The 21,598-nt window shown below is 42.5% G+C and overlaps 1 protein-coding gene across 3 annotated transcripts in view; it reads right to left on the bottom strand.

The window, feature by feature from the left end:
* BPGM (bisphosphoglycerate mutase) overlaps positions 1-21,598 on the bottom strand; it is a 31,986-nt gene that overhangs the window by 9,569 nt on the left and 819 nt on the right. For 2 of the 3 annotated variants that reach the window (XR_006198852.1, XM_042925227.1), the window contains exon 2: positions 8,161-8,816. Coding sequence is in view for 2 of the 3 variants with exons in the window: in XM_042925227.1 (XP_042781161.1) it covers positions 8,161-8,761 (601 nt within the window). In the remaining variant the exon portion in view is untranslated. Of the gene's footprint in view, positions 1-8,160; positions 8,817-9,399; positions 9,502-21,598 lie in introns of all 3 variants that reach the window. The other variant, XM_042925238.1, reaches the window with a different exon arrangement.

The following is a 21,598-nucleotide window of genomic DNA, read 5'->3' as shown; positions in this document are numbered from 1 at the left end:
TGCCCTCCCCAGCTCTCTAATTTTGCCTCAAGGCTTCCTTGGCTTGCTTTGTGTGCAGCTGCACCCAATTCTTCAGGGACCAAGCCTGTCGTTCATGAGTCTCCTGCATGCCACTCTGATTCCAAACTTGAAACTGCCTAGTCCTGTGCTTGAACCCAGACTAAACAATCCACTTCCGCTGGCAAGACGCAGACTACATCCAACGCTTCAGTTCAGTCCCTGGATTTTCCTTCAGTGTGGGCCAGCAGCAAACAAACAGGAAGTGACTATGCCAACCACAGAGAAAGAAACAAACGCCTGTCTGGAGCGCTACAGGACAAGATGCTTTTAGATACTAAGCCTGTGTTAGGAGCTTTCGCGGTGGTGCTCTGTGACAAGTGTGTCTGAACCAGTCAGCGCAGGGCCCTGCTTTTGCCTGGACTTATTAGCACAGCACAGGCAATCCTCTACGCTGCTAGAAACAGGTAAAGCAGTTCCTTATGTAGGAATTTTCTTACTATATAGTATCTCATAGGTCTGTCTGCAGTCCTTCTTCTGAAAGTGTCAAGGACTACTTCCCAGTTAAAAGTAATGCAATCTCCCAATTACCTACAATTTAAAAGCAGAGATGTTAAATAAGTAATCGACACGGTAGAGGCTGTCCTGATCAGGCAAGAAGCGTATCCTAGGCCCTGACATGGGTTCCTGTGTTTGAGATTCTTGTACAAGAGTGCTGCCTAGTTCCGAATCAGTAACACTTGCCTTGCTGTTCTTTTCATGCTCTTGCATTGACCTACTCCTTGCCTAGGTGGTTGTGAGAAGAAAAAAAGGACAGATAGAAGACCCAAGGAAGACTGGAGAATTCAGTGTCAAGTGAGCAGAAATAGTTCTGGGGCAGGAAAACCTTTCCTAGACAAGCTCACAACCTCGAAGGACAAAGCTTCTTGGTCCAGCAGCTTCTAGATAACTCACGAAGACCGGCTGTGCCAGCGATTCCCTGTGATGTCCATGGTTTGGGCGCTGCGCAAAGTCAGCACTACTGGGTCCCAGTCTTGAGAGAGCATACCGGGGCCCTCCGGGTTAGTTTTCAAAGGCACAATTAGGCGTATGTAGCAACCTTCATTTAATTAATTCTACTAGTTGACAAACTAATCGAGTCTTTATCTTAGGCAACAAAAGCCATGGTCCCCATTAGGGAAATGGTCATTTCACTGGATAAAAGCTAGACTTTTTACACCGAAGTATAATTCACATGCAGTAAAATTTACCGGTTTTAGTGTACAGAATAGCTCTATGAACCCCCCAAAATTTCCTTATACCCCCCTGCATCCTACCTTTCCTTCCACTGATCTGTTTTCTGACCCGATAGTGTTGCCTTTTCCTGACAGGCATATAAATGGGAGTCATACAGTGCATAGTTTGCTTGTTTTTTGCTAAAAAAACAAAAAACAAAAAAATCCAAAACTCAAACAAACAAAACAAAACTCAAAGTTCTTTTCTCACTGTTCTGGGGATATCAAAGTCTGAGGTCACTTTCCTTGGCTTCTACATGGTTGTCATCTCCCTGTACCTTCACATGGTCTTCTCTCTGTGTGTGTCTGTGTCCTGATCTCTTATGAGGACGCCAATCACGTTGGATTAGGGCCACCCTAATGGCCCAATTTTACTTGAATTACTTCTTTAAAGACTCTCTATCTAAATACGGTCACATTCTGAACTACTGAAGGCTAAGACTTCAACAGGAATCTACAATACTCAGCTTTTCGAGCCCAGGTCTTTCACTTAGCATAATGCCGTTGAGGTTCAGCCACGATGTTGAGGGTATCAGTAGTTTGTTCCTTTTCATTCGAGCAGTTTCTTTAAGCAAAACAGCTGAGTGATCAATGATTGGTCAAATGAAATAAAAAGTATGACCCACATACACTAAACAGCAGTGTAAAACACGGGGCTGAACCTCAGTTTTCCAGTGAGTTCACAGCCTGGCTCTAGTTCCTATATTAAACAGGATAGGTATGTAAACGCCTAGAGCTGCACTTAGCATGCGCTCAAAAAAAAAAAAAAAAAAAAAAAAAAAAAAGGTCACCTTGTACATCTGTACTAGGGAACACCATTCACAAACCACAATATTAGGGTAACAGCAATAATAATTTGAGACTCAGTTAGCTGCATCAAATTAACTTTTAATGGTTAACCTGCCAAGGATACTCTTGACTCAGCTTCTTAAAACATAGTATTCCAAACAAAAAATAGATCAAGGGAAGGGCTACTTTTCAGAAAACATTTAAAACAAAAAAGCCCAGGTGGTAATCATGTGTGGAGACTCAGTGAACTGGGTTTGGGTGGAGTTCACGACTCCAACTAATTATCATGATCATGGCTAAGTCATCTGAGGTCTGTCTGGCTTTCATTTTCCCTCAACAGCACCTGTCTTCTTTTTCACAAATGGAAGAAGTGTCAGTCAGGACTGGACTGCCTATAGGATAAAGTCATAGCACCAAATAGTTGACAAACAAAATAACGTCTTAAGAACCAACACTCTCCATTGTTGAGATGTATACAAGGTAGAGTAGATATGTAACACTTGTATCCTTTAAGTAGAGAGATCATAAGGCACTTGGAGATTTCAGGGTAGACTAATATTCTAATTAGTTTTTTTACCGGGTCATCATCCTTCCTACCCCAAAGTTATAGTCTTTAAACAATAAAGTATTTTTGTGATACGAGAGTATGCTGTCGTTGATTCTATCAGCTACCATACTCCTCCCCAGCAGAAGGTAACAGGCTTTAAGTTTGTCAGGCAGTTTAAGGATAATACAGGGAAAAATTGCCCAGTTCCTTGAAAGATCCTGTTAATAGGAGAGAATTTTATATAAACATATCTAGAAAGCATGACTAGGAATCAGGTGAACCTACAACCACAAACATTTTTACTTTTGTTTAGCAACTTTTGTGTTTACAGGAAATATGGAATCTGGTCACACCTATTTCAGGGATTCATTCTTAATACTAGCAAAGGCTAACACCTTTATGGTAAGGTGACCACATAATTTATCATTCAAGCAGGGCACTTATGAAAGTGAAAGGAGATGCTATTAATAATTGCACTGGAACAACAGGTATTAACCAGAAAATGGGGGTGATACAGTCATGTAACTTTACAGTAAGAATAAACTGGCAATTAAAATGGTAAATTTTATGATATTTTTTAACACAATGAACATACACACACACAAATAAATTGGCCAGGGGTCCTTCTTATATGATAAATACCTGTATTTCCCCCTAAAGTAAGTAAGATTCACTTAATTTCTGGAATCTTAAAAAGTTAGCATCCAGGGGCCCCATGGTGGCTCAGTCGGTTAAGCATCTCACTTCGGCTCAGGTCATGATCTTGCGGTCCATGAGTTCGAGCCCCACATCGGGCTCTGTGCTGACAGCTCAGGGCCTGGAGCGTGCTTTGGATTCTGTGTCTCCCTCTCTCTCTCCCCCTCCTCCACTCACACTCTGTCTCTGTCTCTCAAAAATGAATAAATCTCGGGGCGCCTGGGTGGCACAGTCGGTTAAGCGTCCGACTTCAGCCAGGTCACGATCTCGCGGTCCGTGAGTTCGAGCCCCGCGTCAGGCTCTGGGCTGATGGCTCGGAGCCTGGAGCCTGTTTCCGATTCTGTGTCTCCCTCTCTCTCTGCCCCTCCCCCGTTCATGCTCTGTCTCTCTCTGTCCCAAAAATAAATAAAAAACGTTGAAAAAAAAAATAAAAAAAAAAAATGAATAAATCTCAAAAAAAAATTGTTTTTTAAGTTAGCCTCCAAACTCAAAGGAATATTTTCTTTTAGGCTGAGAATTTATCAAATACCACATAAAGCCCTATAACTTGAGTTCCTGAAAGGCAGATGTGTGAGATAAGACTAATGTTGGTATTCCTGTTCTGGTAAACATATACATCCAGAATAAATTTTTAAAAAGCTAAAATCTCATTAACAGAAATTATGTGGAAGAAATAACATACACTGTTTCTTCGGATCTTGGCAAAGTCATTTATGCTTAATTCTTAGAGCTGTGACAGCAAATACATGGATCTTATTTTTCAATATATAGTAAGAGAAATCTATTAGTGGAGACTGGTATTTAGGGAACTCCTAAAATAAGACATGAGAACTAATTTATGGAGTGATTCTAAAATCTAAAGTAATTTCTTCCATGTTAGGCGTGGAGGTCATTCTAAAGGGAGGCACAGCGACACCAAAGAGCTCCATGAGTCTTAACAAGGGCACCACCAGGGGGTACCATAGGCCAAAAGGAACCAGGTTGTTCTGCCCAGGGTGGGTGAGCCAAGCTTACATACCAGCCTTCTGTCTTCCTATGGACAGATCCCAATCTTCACATCCACTGCTTTTGTTTCCCCACTCTATGGCTTGTGCCTAATGGCATATTCTGGATTTTCTGCCATTTTTTTCCCCCTGAATGTCTGCCATCTGCCATGGTCACCAACCCTCCCATTTCCACTTCCTGTCTCCCTCATCGACACCTCCCCTGTCCTCTGCTGCAGACACCAGCCAACTTTATGCCTTTTCTACTTTCACATACTTCCTTCTCAAATCCCATACCATTTGCCTCTTCCAGCATGAAAACTGCTGTTTTAAATCAATTATCTTCCAAATAACAACATTTTGTATAAGACCTATAGATAGGGAGAGGGATAGGAATTATAATTTAAGGTTGCTTCAGTTGTGTTAAGCTCTGAAAAGTCATTTAGCACTATACATCCAACTTAAAAAAAAAAAAAAAAGACCTCCAGAAGAAAGCTTAAATAAAGCCTGAGGACTAATGCCTACTAATTTCTCAGCAACCCCTATAAATCCATTTCTGCTCTAGTGACCAAAGCTGTAGTTTATTTTATTTTTCCTTATTCTTTACTCCACATCCATACATGTCTACTTTGACACTGCTTCCCATATTTGCCCTCCAATATTTTTCTCTAGGCCAATGCCACATCCTTTAATCTTTCAATCCCATTGATTAAACTATTTTTGCAGCTTTAACTTGGTAATTCACATACAATTTATCCATTTATCCCACGGCTTTTAGTATATTCAGACTCGTGCGACCATCATCACAATCAACTTTAGCATGTTTCACCACCCCAACAAGAAACTCTGTACCTAATGGCAGTCGCTGTTCATTCCACACCCCTCCACCTCTACCCCAGGCCCAGGAAACACATAATCTATTTTCTGTCTGTAAAGATGTGGCCATTCTGGACATTCATTTAAGTAGAACTGCACAATAAATATGCCTTTGTGACTCCCTTCTTTCAGGTAATGATGATTTTAAAGTTCATCCACACTGTAGCACATAAGAGTATTTCATTCTTTTTCATTGCTGAATCATATTATATTGTATGGATACCAAATTTAATGTATCTAGTCACTAGGTGACACGCATTTGGGATGCCTCTCTGTGTTTTGGCTCTTATGAATACTACTACTATGAAGGTTTGTGTACATGTTTTCATTTGGACATAGGTTTTCATCTCTCTTAAGTATTGCTATGGGTTGAACTATTATGCCTCCAAAAAAGATACGTTGAAGTCCTAACCTCAGAATGTGACCTTATTTGGAAACAGGGTCTTTATAGAGGTAATCAAGTTAAAATGATATCTTTCACCCTACTCTAATATTATGTGTATTCTTACGAAAAGGGGAAATTTGGACAAGAAACAGAGACGCACAGGGAAAACACCTAGTGAAGACAGGTCTGCACGGATGCACCTACAAACCAGGGAATTCCAAAGATTGCCAACAAGCCCAAGAAGCTAGAAGACGCAAGAAAGGATAGAGAGAATATGACCCCGGCAACACTTTAATTTAGGACTTGCAGCCCCGGGAACTGTGAGGAAAATTAGTATCTGTTGTTTTAAGCCTTGCAGTTATTGGTACTTCGTTACAGTAGCGCTAGGAAATGAATATGCCAGGCAAATACCTGGCAATAGAATTGGTGGGATCGTATGGTAACCGCAGGTCTAATCTATAGAGAAGCTGACGGATTGTTTTCCACAGCAGCTATACCAAATGATTGTTTTTCGGTAAATTATTAATGGTTTCAAAACCTCCCTCAAATACAGAAAGTAAGCTTTCTATGGGTAACCTTGCCGTCCACAGGTAATTCTCCCTCTACTCTGACCAGGGTGACAGTCTTCTTCACCATTGGCTAAACCTTCCTATTCCCTTCAAAAAAGAACAGTAACAAACAGGGAAATCCTCGATGCACTAATAGAAGGGAGTATCTAGAATGGGCTGTGGCTGGGGATGCAGAATAATCTTAAAGACATCTAAACCTAAAGACAGTTGAAGAATAAATGGTATTAAATAGCAAGAAATCATTTTTAAAGGGAGGGTTTCCTAGTTAAGACAGGGGAGAAAAGAGGTTCCTGAAGCAGATGATGGCATCTTCTTTAGGGAAGGGAGCTTGGCCACAGAGAGATCGAAGTCTCGTCTCTGGAACAAGGGAATTGGAGTGGTGGAACAGAATACACCTTTGGGCAGAAACTTTGAAATTCTGAATTTCAGTTTGTTGTTGTCCTAAGAGAAGGCTCAACTCTTCTTCAAACAATAAAGTACTGTAGTCCAATAATGATGAAGTTATTTATCACTTAATCAAATACCTGACTATTCTGAAAGAAAAAGAATAGAAGCCTTTATGTAGTTGAGTAAATAAGATATATACACAAACAGGGTGAGCGCCATGTCTAGCCAATAACATTTTTAATAGCCAATAAAGTCTGTAGAGTTTAGATCTCTGCACAACTAATGGATGCAAGTATTCGAGTAATGATTTGGCTTTTGGCCATGTTATAAAAATCAGGGGCAAAAGCACATGCTAAAAAGTTTACAATAAAATCTCATAAAGATCACTTTGTTTGGCTACCAATAACCTATTCTCACTTATTTCACATACAGTGTCAACCTCTTCATTTTTCACAGCCTCATGGAGAAAAGTAAAGCAGAATGGGCAAGGAATGTTAGAGAAACGCATTCTAATATCAGGGGCTAACTACTGCTGGTGCTGTCAGGACAAAGGACGAGGGAGCAGATCACTCAAAAAGCACAAATGGGTGGGTGATGGGTATTGAGGAGGGCACCTTTTGGGATGAGCACTGGGTGTTGTATGGAAACCAATTTGACAATAAATTTCATATACTGAAAAAAAAAAAAAAGCACAAATGCCTGGGATTGCTTAGTGAAGGGAGAAAGGGGAAGGAAGAACCCCCTGTAAGTGTCACAGTGCAATCACTGATGCCCCAAAGTGGTGAGCCCGAGTCCTCAGGGGTTCCTAGTTTACATCAGTTAAGAGGAAGATAACAATACTGTACATTTCAGAATATGTTTAGAACACAACATGAAGTAGTTAAAATAAAATTGAGCCGACTGATGATCTCCAACAGGCAATCCTTTTATTTACCTTCCCCCTAACTTTCTCCCAATCAATGAATAGGCCTGGTCTGGAAAGAAAGAGCTGGAACAAAGGAATTGTTCAAGAAACACAGATCTGCGACACAGGAATAATTGTTTAGAGTTGGAAGAGCATGGGCAAAACTGAAGTCTAGGTAATTTTGTTTATCTGGAACGATTCAAATAAATAAATTGACTTTGCATACCATCTCTATAGAAATTAATTCCCTCCCTAGCCTGCTTTTACCTTGCTACAGCAAAAACCTTATTATCCTTTAGATCAATAGTTCTCAAAGTGGAAAACCGCCAAGCAGCAGTAACCGCATCACCTGAAAACACCTTAGAAGTGCAAATTCTCCAACCATACCCCCAGGCCTACAAATTCAGAAACTTCAAGGATGGGGCCAGCAATCTGGAGTAGACCAAAGTCTCCCTCCAGGGAAATCTGATGCTTGCTAAAGTTTTAGAATCATTGCTTTATATAGTATGAATGTGAAAGGCACAGGGTTTTTGATTTAATAGAACAAAATGATTCTTAAAAGACTGAAATGAGTATGGAAACGAATTTGACAATAAATTTCATATAATTAAAAAAAAAGACTAAAATGACAAAAGGGAATAGGGCAAGAAAGTCCATTATGTAAATTGTGCTCAGAAACCCTGTCCTTTCTAGATTAAGGTCCAAGCATAACATTTAGCAACCTCTAATAAGTAAGTAGCATAAAGAGGGTACCTTCCAGATGTTTCAGGAGAGCCCTACTGCTATTTCCATGAGCAGATATCAGAACGGTTTTGCCACTTAAGACTTCAGGAGCAATCCTTTCATTCCAAAAGGGTAGGAGTCTCTCCAGAACATCCTTTAAGCTTTCAGATCGTGGCAGCTGATCGACAGGTACATCGCACACTTTATACCTCCGGTCACTGTAGATTTCATGGTAGTAAGGGTGAGATTCGTCAATGGGTGGTGGGGTCACATTGTAACTTCTCCTCCAGAGCCTCACTTGTTCTTCACCGTGATTCAAAGCCATCTGCTCCCTGTTGAGACCGATCAAAGCTCCATAGTGACGTTCGTTTAGACGCCACGAGCTTTCCACCGGAACCCATTCCTGCCCCAGCTCTTCCAGGATCAGCCAGGCTGTGTGGATGGACCGATTAAGGATGGACGTGAATACGAGATCAAACTCAAAGTTTAGTGCTTTGAGTTGCTTCCCACAGTTCCGAGCTTCCTCCATTCCTTCACTGTTAAGTTTCTGATCCACCCAGCTACAAAACCGATTCTCTTTATTCCAAGCGCCCTCTCCATGTCTTAACATAATCAGTTTGTACTTGGACATACTGATGGCTGAGCTCGCCTAGCACTTTCAAATGGGTTCAATGACAGCAAGACATCTAGAAAGAGAAGAAACAAAAAGTATGTTATGGTCTTCATTCAACCGACTACCTGAATGGAAGCACAACTTTACAACATATACACTACGGCACATTCTACAGATAATTAATTACAGGGAGCCTAATCGATTTGAATTTTCTGACAGCTAGACAATATCTTAATTGTATGATGTAAAATGACAGGACATGTCATTCTAATGGCATGCTGCGTTTCCACCAGATAAAAAGGCAGTCTGTGCTTACAGAAGAGAGGATTTACTAGAATGAGTTATAGATGTCTGAAAGTATGACTAGTAGCTGGGAACTCCCAGCTCCTAGCAGCTGACTCCAGGTTGAAGGCATCCTTCTCACTTTGTTTTTCCCCTGGTGGAAAAAGAAATATTTACCAGTGTCACCTTATTATAGAAGTTAAACATGTTAATTCAATGAACCACCGCATCTGCTTGGTATGTAAATCACTAATGGGTGGCAACTCGCTCTTCAATGCCACAGGCGACACTACATATAAGCAAATCTACCGTCCAACATTCAAACAACACCAAAAGTGATTTAAAACAACATTAACACCGAATACGGTACTCACCTAAATAATCTCTCACCTGCCCCCAAACAACGCTCGCTAGGCAGGCATAAATCCTGATGCAAAAAAGCTATCAAATGCAAGCAGCTGTAGAAGAGATGCTGCCTGTAGAAAGAGATTAGCAGGAGCAGGTCTGAAGAAGTGACAGGAAGCACGCTGATAAGGAGGCCCCGCCCCCTCCGGCCCAAATCTTAGGCTGCCCTGCACACACCAGCCGCATCTCAGCAGGAGAAGAATCTGGTGAAGTGGGACAGACAACCTTACAGTGTTTCTGAATTCCCTAAGTTAGGCTGCTGGCCCGAAGGTCTGCTGGGCCCACTCCGTCCCCTGGAGAATCTGCTGTTCCGGCTGCATCAGCCTGCCCTCACCCTCCTTGCAGTGGACATATGTATACCGACAAACACTGCCCGCCTTGCAGGCCCAGGCTCTCCGCTTCCACCCCAGGGTTTTCCACACTGGGGACTAAAAATGATAGGAACATCGGGGCCTGGTCTCCTGCCGTTCTTGCAACTTCCATGAAATGGGAGATTTTCTGGCCCACTTGATCCGTGATTCACCCACAGTTACATAACAGTCAGTGACAAAGTTAACTGGAATCTAGGTATCTAGTTTCTTCCTTTCTTTAGTAATTTCCAGAGATTCTGAAGGGGAAAAAAACCCTTTAAAACAACGCTTCATCTCACTGCAGGAGAAGGTAAACTGATGGGGCCCTGAGGGAAGAAGCAGATTGAGGTAATCTGCAAGTAGCTGAAAGACCAGGGTCGTCAGGTTTATGACATCCCTTTCTGGTCAAGCATCAGGTTTGAAGCTTTAGTGCATGTGAAACAGGAAGCATCTGGAAGAGACTGGGCTCGGGCAAAGGTACATCAGACAGCTGAGAATTTCTGGAGGAAGAGGGATGATTCTACCCTCAGCCCAGAGGGGCATGAGGTTGGCGGAAGAACAGAGAATGGGATGACACACATCTGGGCAGTGTTTTGCTGTGTGATCACTGGTGCCCAGAAGCAGAATAATCATGAAGCTAATGAGCTCAAATTTCAGGATCCCTCACTTGAACAAACCCCGTCTAAGGCACGGGGAGAGACCAAATAATGAATGTGTGGGCGTGTGTGTATGTGTGTGTGTTTAATTTGCAAAAGAAAGACATTTTTATATTGTTTCTTCAAAGAGCCCCAATTCACCAAGTACTAGAAACTTCTGTCAGATCAAAAACTAGACCCACCCTCCTGTAACATTTATTGTTTTGTTTTTTGATGCTGGTAGAGAAGGGAATGGAGAAAAGAGAGGCTATCAAGCGTTCCTCCACCCTAACCCTCATTTTGTCGCGTCAAGCAAGAAGCCTCCTTATGCCAATAAAGCTGTTTTCCCTTTAAATGAATAAGGGTATGATGGGGTGCCTGGGAGGCTCAATCAGTTGAGCCTCTGACTCTTGATTTCGGCTCAGGTCACGATCCCAGGGTCACAGGATTGAGCCCTGCATCAAGCCCCACATTGGGCTCTGTGCTGAGTGTGGAGCCTGCTTAAGATTCTCTCTCCTTCCCTCTCTCTCTCTCCCCCTCTGCTCCTCTCCCCTGTTCATGCTCTCTCTCTCCCTCTGCCCTTCTCTCTTGCTCATACTCTCTCTCTCTCTCTCTCCCTCTAAAATATATATTTTAAAAAAGGGTAGGATGGACAAATTCTGTAGGCAAAAGCACTTCTCCACTGCCTTTGATTATGAACTATACCAAGAGAACAAAAAATACATATGGCAATAACATCATGAACATTCAGGCACTTACCACCAAGCTTGCAGTATTTTAATCTGCTATATTTGCTTACTCTGTTTAAGAAATAAAACAATTTCTCTGTTCCCCCCACCCCCAATATATATATATATATATATATAGAGAGAGAGAGAGAGAGAGAGAGAGAGAGAGAGCGCGCACGCAGAGAAACAGTACCACAGCCACAAAGACTACACCCCTCCCTCCCTCTGGTGTACAGGGGTGAACATAGGACAAAGTACCGATTAGTGCATCTATCTTGGGTAAATAAAGTCACTTCCTTCTTTCCTCCTTGCTGCTATCAACTGACTTCCCATTTAATTAACAACTGAATATTTACAGGGGAGCTGCTGAGGTTTAAAGTTTAAGATTTTAATCATCATGGGAGCTGGTATACCAAGTGTTTACCAACAAACACACAAGCACACACACTGAGCCACAGGCATGATGGGAACCATGGAAAACTGTAGAGAGCATATGTGCTTCTCTGATGGACGTGGCTCTTGTGCAGATGGACAGAGCTTTTGTATAACTTGGTCTCACTGAATTAAGGGTCCCATTCTTACAACCTTTCTGGAGAATACACAGAAGAAGGGACTCCTCAAAGCAAACACTGGAGAGACTGCGATACTTCGAGTCAGACCACAGAGAACCTAGGGACTCAGTTTTGTCCTTAGGGTAAATAAATGTCTTCTTTAAAAAACATAAAAATGGTCATTTCAGGGGGTGCCTGGGTGGCTCAGTCAGTGAAGTGTCTGACTTCGGCTCAGGTCATGATCTCACGGCTCATGAGTTCAAGCCCCACGTCAGGCTCTGTGCTGACAGCTCGGAGCCTGGAGCCTGTTTCGGATTCTGTGTCTCCCCCTCTCTCTCTCCTCCTCCCCTTATAGCACTCTGTCTGTCTGTCTGTCTCTCTCTCAAAAATAAATAAACATTAAAAAATTTTTTTTAAATGGTCATTTCAGCTCCTAAAAGTTCATATAAAAATAAAAGGAGTAGCTACTACTTGGCTGTTCCATGTCTCTGCGGGGTTCCTGGATCTTCCAATTTTCAAAAACACCAGAAATGCACATTAAAAACAACTGTAGTGAGGGGGGGGGGGGGGGTTGTGAGCAGGGGAGGGACAGAGGGGGAGAGGGGGAGAGGGAGAGAGAGAGGGGCGGCGGGGGAAGAATCTTAAGCAGGCTCCACACTCAGTGCAGAGCCTGACACGGAGTTCAATCCCACAACCCTGGGATCATGACCTGAGCCAAAATCAAGAGTCGAACACCCAACCAACTGAGCCACCCAGGTGCCCCAGAAATGCACAGTTTTATGTGAAATCTGATATTAATACTGGTGACTAATTTAAATACATTTTAAAAACATGAACTAAACGAAATGTGTCTGGAGGCCAGTTTGAGTCTGCTAACATATGTACCATGACTTACAGGGAAATCTCCAGGCCACAGATGAATGAAGAGGCCACCATACCCCAGGAGAGGGTCAGTCCCCCAGCCTCCAGGCTCCAATCCCAGCTTTCCTCTGCTTTGTCCAACACCCTCTAACCCCCACATGTGCTGGGCTCCTTGTCCCTGACCCTTCTTCACCAAAGCCTGGGCCAGTGCCCTGAAGAGCCTCAGCTCTGTAATCAAACTTCCACTCAACTTTGGACTCTTCCTGGAATGCTTCAGCCAGCTCTGAGCTTTAACCATGCTGAAAATGAACTGAAAGCAAAACTACCTCTTCCAGGTGTCTGCTTCTCCCTTGACTCGGGGGGTGTTTGGGCCTAAAGTCCTGGGGCACGGGTAGGTGACAGGCAGGGTCCTGCTCCCTTTCAATCCGGACCAAATGCCTCCATGCCCACCATCTTTTGGGGAGGGGAGAAGCTTTGACTTCGAGAGTCTTGATATATTCAGATGTAGCTCTCTCGCCTTCATTTATTAACTGCAAACTTCCTGAAAAGTGAGCACCCTATTTAAAATCCTCAATCGCTTCCTGTTGGTCTTAGGATAAAGTCCAAAATCCTGAACATGACTTGCAAGGCTTTGGTTTTCTCTTATTTCCTTGAGCATGCCATGTTCTTTCTTGCTTCAGGACCCCTGCACACACTGTACCCTACCCAGAACCCTCGCCCTGCATCCCCTCCCCTCCACTGCCACTTTGGTCCCACCCAGCTTGAGGTAACCTCTAGTCACCCTTTAGATCGGCTGTGTCAATCACAATATGCTGCAAGCCACATATATAATTTTAGATTTCTTAAAATTCATATTAAAAAGGGAAAAGAAATAAATGCAATTAATTTTAATAATATACCTTATTGAGGGGCACCCGAGTGGCTCGGTTGAGCGCCCAACTCTTGGTTTTGGCTTAGGTCATGATCTTACAGTTTTGTGGGTTCAAGCCCCTCATCAGGCTCTGTGCTGACAGTGCAGAGCCTGTTTGGGATTCTCTCTCCTCCTCTCTCTCTGCCCCTCCCCGACTCATGCTGTCTCTTCTTCCTTGAAATAAATAAACTCAAAAAAATAATATATTTTATTTAACCGTATAGAATCAAAATACTATTCCAACATACAATCTATATAAAAGTATTAATGGGGTATTTTGCATTCTTTTTTTTCATAGTAGGTCTTTGAAACCTGATATGTATTTATACTTACAGCACGTCTCAATTTGGACCAGCCACATTTCCAAGGCTCAAGAGCCACCTGTGACCAGTGGCTACCAAACAGATCAGAACAGCTTTGGAGCTTAAAGGTTATTTCCTCTAGGCCAATCATTCTCAAACTTGAATGTACATGAGAATCACCAAGAGAAGTGGTTAAAACAGAGTGCTGGGCCTCACTTCCAAGGCCTGACTGACCACATCTGGGCGGGCCTGAGAATCTGTATTTCTAACAAGTTCCCACATGATGCTGACATCCTGCCAGTTTGAGGACCATGCTTTGAGAACCTCTGCTCTAGGCAGACTTCTCTACCCTTCCCTTTCACCCATTGGGAAGTGGACAGTCCTGCTTGGAAAACACTCGTGAAGCACCCTGCTCTACAACACTGCATACAGCTGTGATGGGTCACTTGTGACAGATTACTTGTCTAGCATCTGGGTGCCCTATTAGACTGTGAACTGTTATCACGGCAGGTGCTACTTGCCCTATCTCTGGAATCTAGCGTGACACTTGACATACGACACACACAAGGTACTCAGTAAGGAGCTGTGTTGACTGACTTGAAGTCAGTTTGACAGGGGTGATTACATTGTGCTTAACGAGCCTAAGGCCTGACCGTTTTAGCTGTAACTGCCAAAGTAAAAACCACTCAGTTGGCAGGCCCGAGGGGTTAGGAAGCCTTAATTCAAGAATCACAGTGTATTTAGTGGCAAAGCCAGAGCCGATAACAATCATCCATTACACTTCTGTGTCCTTGACAGTTTAATATATTCATGAATGGTCATAATCTCCAGAAAGAAGAGACTCCAACTGACCATATTATACCATCTGTTAAGTAACTGGAATTCAAATAAAAACTTGAAAAAAAAAACAACAACAAGCAACCAACCAACAAACAACTAAGTGGCAAACTGGAACGACAATCCACGCCTTCTGCCTCCAATGCCTGTGCTCCTTCTTCTCACCAGTAGAGACTTCAGGGTCTGGGTTTTTTGAGTATCTAGGCTCCACTTGGCTTCACTTCACAGGAGCATCTCCAGTCACAACTTGTCCGTCCAAACCCAGGCAGTCATTTCATAAAACGCATACAAACGAGGTGAGCATAAAGGAGGGCTCAGCTTATGACTGCTCGAGAAAAACCTCAAGGTACAAAGTCAAGTGGGCAATTTAGAGGGGTGCCATACTACGAATATATACTCCCCACTCTCAAATGAAAAATTATTATTTTTTAAATCGAGCTTTGTTTTTTGTGTTGTGTTTGGTAAAGCTAACCACTCTGGAGTTGGTTCTGAAGGTTCCTTATGTATCCCTTGGCAAGGGTTACCAGCACCTGAATTAAGCACCAATTTTAGTCAATGATTTACTTCATTCCAAAAAGGGCCACACAGGTCACTGAATTAGCATATCCCAGGGTTTCTTCCTTTTTATTTTTATTGTTTTTTTTTTAACATTTATTTATTATTGAGAGACAGACAGAGCGTGAGCAGGGGAGGACTAGAGAGAGGGGGAGACACAGAATCTGAAGCAGGCCCCAGGCTCTGAGCTCTCAGCACAGAGCCCGACGCGGGGCTCGAACCCACAAACTGCAAGATCATGACCTGAGCCGAAGTTGGTCGCTTAACCAGCTGAGCCACCCAGGCATCCCTCTTCCTTTTTAAAGTATGGTAAAGCTGAAAGAAAAAACTTACTAAACAAATAGATCTTTTATATGCTTCTGTGTCTCCCCTTCTCACCCCTTCCTATTCACTGTTTCCCCGCCTTCTGGCCAGTACTTATTTAGTTCTCGGACACCTAACCTGTGCCTTGACCACTCGACTGAACTGGTCTCTCAAAAAACTGCTAACTAGTCATTTCTTACTAAGTGAAACCATCTTCTCGCAGGACTCACACCACTTTGGTCCCTCTGAAACTGACTACTTCAATCAAGGGGGTACAATTATTCTAAGATTTCGGGGTTGCATTTCTCTCAGCTCTTCTATTGTTATATCCTTGTCTCGAGTCGCTGTATTTTCCTACCCACCATTAATAGTACCATGATGATGAAGACAGCATGCAGTATCACAGCAGCTAATATTCATAGAGGGCTCACCATGTGATTTGGGACTATTTGAATCCTCAACCACCATTCTATGCAGAAGATTCTAGGACTACTCCCATTTTACAGATGCAGAAACTTAGGAGGAAAGGTCAACTTGCCCAAAGTGACACAGATTGTAAATGGCAGAGCTGGCAATCAGTCTCAGGCAGGCTGGACCCCAACGCCTATCTTTACGCCTAGAACCACTCTGCTACACTGCCACGTTGACATCCGAGGCTCTCCTCAGTCCTTGGAAACCCAACTTTTCTCACTACTTTAATCACATTAAAATGGATGATTTACAAATTGACAGCCCCAAATATTCATCAGTCTCCCCAGTCTGGTCAATTAATTCATTCTTTAAACATGTGTTGCAACCACCACCTGAGCATGACATTATGCTAGGACTATGAGGAGTACAGGATCCAACACAGATTATGTCTTCAAGGAACTGATGGGGAAAAAGGATGTGTGTGTGTGTGTATCACTAAGGCAGAAAGTCATCCACACCATGAGAAAGCCATTCATAAGGGAGATAAAAAAAGGAAAGATTATTTCTGAGTAAGGCTCATGGACATGGCACTATTGAACCTGGATTTGGAAAGATGTTCAAGACTCAGACTTATAAAACAAGGAAAAGGAACTCGAGCCTAAGGGAATAATGAGTAGCAGCAAGGGAACGGGTGCATATGGAGAATGGTGAGCCATTCAAACCGGATGGAGTATAGATAGTGTGACCACATTTCCTGCTTTGCCTAGAACAGTCTTGCTTTAGGCCTGTTTCCCCCACGTAATCATTATAGGGCCCCTTTCACACTTGAGTGTCCCATTTGGAAGATTTTATGATCTCTACCCTAAGTATAGAGTCTAACAAGGAAGTAGGAGGAGATTAGCCTAGAAAGATAAGCCTGAATAGTGGCCCCAGAAAGGTCTTGTGCAAAGAAGATAGGTTCTTCCATAAGTATTGGGACATCACTAAAATAAGTATGTGTATTTTAGGAGGATCAGGCAGCACTTACAAACACAGAATGAGATGGGAAAAACCACTGATAGGAAAACTTGAGAGGCTTTTGCAATGATTCTGGTAATGTAGATAATGGAGACCTGGACCAGGATAGCGGCTGTTGAGATGCGATGAAGGAGATGAACGTGAAAGACAGTACAGCTTAGCTGAGGTGTTGGCAACTTTTTTTGTAAAAGGCCAAATAGTAAACATTTTAGGCTCCGTGGGCTACCTGGCTTCTGTTGCAGTTACTCAGCTCTGCCATTGTAGCTGATAGCAGCCATAGACAGTTCATAAATGAATAAATGAAGCTTTATTCCAATAAAATTTTATGTGTGGACACTGAAATTAGAATTTTATATAATTTTCATACATGTGAAATATTGTCATTGTTTGACTTATTTCAACCAGTAAATGAGGTAGAAACTATTCAGAGCTTGTGGGCTGTACAAAAACAGGGAGTAGACCAGAAGGCCTTAGTTTGCCAATCCCTGGCCTAGCTGGATATCATATTCAGATCTACTAATCATATCAGCATTTTGAACCTTTAAGCATCCTGTCATGGGATAATCTCAGAATTATTAAATCACCTGATTTTATTCTTGGCCAGAACTGCAAGTACCTTGAGGAATGAAATCCCATTCATAATTGTTTTTATTCCTCACAGAAGACAATACTGAACTCATTTAAATCAGTCTGAGGAGCTTACTTTTGCTTAATTCACGTAATTCATAATGGGTCCAAGGTAAAGTTAGAGAGAAGACGTATTCATGGTATTAAGCAACTTCAAAAATAGGTCATTTTGACATGCATTACTTTTCTTAGACTATCGTCTTCATAAATTGCCACAGTGTCTCACATTTCAGGTGAATGTACACTTGCCTGGGAATACAAGCTTAGCAATTGGCCCAGCAGTAAATCGACAGGTGATTCAAAGGAAACACGCTATGCAGGTGACATCTTTTCGAAGACTTTTCACTACGTGTAGGCATAGAAATTCCACCTAAATCACTTGTAGAGCCAAAAAAATATTCTTTCCATAAATGCCACCATAAAATTGAAGTTATGTTATTTATTTTCAAATGTTTATTTTTTTTAAGGGAGAAACAGAGAGAGACAGAGAGACAGAGAGAGGGGGAGACACAGGATCTGAAGCAGGCTCCAGGCTCTGAGCTGCCAGCACAGAGCCTGCTGCGGGGCTTGAACCCACAAACCGTGAGATCATGACCTGAGCTGAAGTCAGATGCTTAACCGGCTGAGCCCCTATTTATTTATTTTTTTAGAATCAGCATCCTTTCAGCAAGGCAAGCCTGGAGAGAGCAGGCAGGTAGGGGACTGGTGCAAACACACGGCCCTGCATTTACTGAGGTTACTACTACAATATTTCCAGGACCTCTAGGTAGTTTCAACAAACGTAGCACAACCATCTTGCTGCTGCCTCCTACTCCTGCCTTTCATTAAAGCATATAATTTCACTCACCTCCCCCGCCAACCCCAATAACTGACGCTCGTTCCGTCTTCCAAACTAATGCTCCTGAGACGTTGCTGCCTCCCTTCCTCAGGTGTTTGAAAAGTAATGATGTCTAATACTCTAGCATAACAACGCATGAATGGGTGGGGAAAATTACAGGCTAAAGACCAGTCTAAAAACTTAGTTTGTTTTCTGCTTCCAAAAGCTGAGGAAGAAATGTGATCAGTGATATCATGCTGAGGTAACATAAAAATAATGGATACAGAAGGGCACCTGGGTGGCTCAGTCAGTTAAGGGTCTGATTTTGGCTCAGGTCATGATCTCACAGTTCGTGAGTTTGAGCCCTGCACGTAGGGCTCTGTACTGACAGTACGGAGCCTGCTTGGGATTCTCTCCTTTCCTCTCTCTCCACCCCTCCCTGACTCCTTCTCTCTTGCTCTTTCTCTCAAAATAAATAAATAAACTTAAAAAAAAGGGATACAGAGTCAGGGTTGCTTTGATCAAAAGATTACCCTTAATTATTAGCTCTTCAAATGCTACCCTCAACCACTCTGATGTTTTTCCTAGTCCAAAACCTCATTGCACGGCTTTGAACAACTCTTAACCTAACTCTGTAGGAATCTAACTCTACAGAACATAGGCTGGCTGTATTTGAGGACAGAAAAAAAGAGGGGTTAGCCACGTTTCTAATAAATTAAAAAGGAACTGTTCTTAAGGGAAATGAAATCCAGAGCTCAGTTCTTGGAGTCTTAACAAAGTGTTCTTTCCCCCAGATCAAGCTCGATATTAAAAGTTCAAACATGTACCTAAAAGTACCTTGTTTTCCACTATCTATTACTTTCCCTAAAGCTTTACAGTAACTTTTCTATTTGTATTTGTAATCTAAGGGCGCCTCTCTACCAGGAGCAAATGCTATCACTTCCAGGTGTTTTGCAGGCATTACGACCCTGTCAGTCTCCAGCTTTACATCTACCAGCAGCCCCCACTGATCACTTGGTACATGCAAAGCAAACCACAGCAGGTAGAGCCCTATTCACAGGGAAGACATCTACATCTGTAATGAGATGAGTGTTTGCCTGAGGCACGTTGCTTGTTCCGGCCTGCATGGCATCACTGATGAGCAAAACACCCACTCATGACACCTCCTTCCTAACTTTGGTTACTTATTCCCCCAGGATAGTAGCTTTTGTCAACACAAACTATTTCCACCAAATCCCAGAAGTCTGAAGTCAAGAAACCTGGACATTAGTCCCAGCTCTGCTACTTACTGATATTGACCAAGTTATTCAAATTTTCTGGACCTCAGTCTCCTTATCCATAAAGATAAGGATAACTGCTGTTCTCAAGGGCTATGAGTGAGACTAAATGAAATTACAGTGAAGCACTCCTGCCGAAGTGAAAAGTATTCTGGGTTGAATGCAGCAGACTTTGACTAACCAAGCCTGGCACAGACCTCAGGCTCCTGAAAGCGATCCTCCTTGCTGAGGTATGTGCAGAAGTAAATGCTGGGAATAAAGTGAAATGAGGGGCACCTGAGTGGTTCAGTCGGTTAAACGCCTGACTTTGGCTCAGGTCACGATCTCGCAGTCTGTGAGTTCGAGCCCTGCTTTGAGCTCTGTGCTGACAGCTCTCAGTCGGTTAAACGCCTGACTTTGGCTCAGGTCACGATCTCGCAGTCTGTGAGTTCGAGCCCCGCTTTGAGCTCTGTGCTGACAGCTCAGAGCCTACAGCCTGCTTCAGATTCTGTGTCTCCTCTCTCTATACTACCCCCCTCCCCCCACCTCATGCTCTCTCTCTCTCAAAAAAAATAAACATTAAAAAAATAATAACTTTAAAAAATAATTAAAAATAGTAAAGTGAGGGCGGGGGTAAAGAGAAAAGGTTAAATTAGGTAGTGAAAGGAGAAATACAATCAAATGTTGTGTGTATTGGGGGTGTGGGGAGTTGATGTTAAGATACAGCTCTAGAAACATACAAAATATTAAGCAGTATTCTACAATCCAAATGCCTTGGTCAAGTTTATGTTTTATAAAGTGCATTTTTTTCAGTATTTGTGGCCAAATTTCAGTGCAAGAGTATTACCATTAAGTAATACTTGTAGTCTTATTTTTCCACGTAAACATCCTCTCACAACCAGACTTCATTCCAAGGATGTTCAAGAGACCTGTTGGTTCAAATATTTGTGTATCCTCTGTTCTCTGAGCACCAGGCCCACAGAAATGAAGGCACAGCTGAATTTAGATGTACCAGTCATTACTTGAAATGAAATGTGCCACTTAATTTCAACCAACTGTAGAAGGCAAAAGAGGAAGAGAGACTGGAAGATCTGCCCAAACACTAACAGTGGTTACCTCTGAGCGACAGAATAAAGGATGACATTTTCTGCCACATTACGCCCTGTACAATGGTCATTCTGTACACTGACCAAATTTTCTACAATGATCCATTTGGTTTGGTTTAAACGGGGGCACAAAAGAGTAAGTACCACCCTTTGTAGATGGGAACTTTTATTTGCTAACAGATTGGCCCAGAATTTACTGCTATGAGATTTTTTGCTTATGTACTCGTGGTGGAAAATGTCTAATCATCTGTAGTTTAAAACCGGCTTTTAACACAGGCATGGCCCTCGGAAATAATCCACTGCACCATCCGCTTTTTAAAGATGCAAGAAACTAAGTCAGAGGGTTGAAATGATTTGTTTAAGATTACACAAATAGCAACAGCTTCATGACTAAAACCTAGGTGTCCTGACTTCCAGCTCAGAGCTCCTTCCATTACACCATATGTTTGAATTACACTTCTCTAAAGTCCACCAACATGGGGATTAGGGAGTGCACTTGTGATGAGCACAGGGTGATGTATGGAAGTGTTGAATCACTGCGTTGTACACCTGAAGCTAATACAACACTCTATGTTAACTAACTAGGATTAAAAATAAAAACTTAAAAGAAAGTCCACCACATTCGAGGGGCATCTGTGGTGTGTCGAGATGGTACAGGAATACAAAGATGGATAAAACCTAGTCCCTGTCCTCAGGGGAGAGAGGTTTAGAACAAAGTACAAACTGACATGTGTTCTGCTCTCATCACAGAAAACTGTAGCAGCTACTGGTGAAAGACGGCATTTGATTCTTTTCTCGAAAAGTCTACATTCGGTCAACATTCTGGTACCACTCACGGGCTGTAAAGCCTCCATAATTTGGAAGGGAGGCAGTAGGGGAAGAGGGTTATAATAAGTTAGCAA

The sequence above is a fragment of the Panthera leo genome, chromosome A2, assembly GCF_018350215.1.
Source record: "Panthera leo isolate Ple1 chromosome A2, P.leo_Ple1_pat1.1, whole genome shotgun sequence".
Taxonomy (NCBI): Eukaryota; Metazoa; Chordata; class Mammalia; order Carnivora; family Felidae; genus Panthera; species Panthera leo.
Note: the sequence above shows the minus strand (reverse complement) of the source record. Positions and strands in the feature narration are given on the sequence as shown.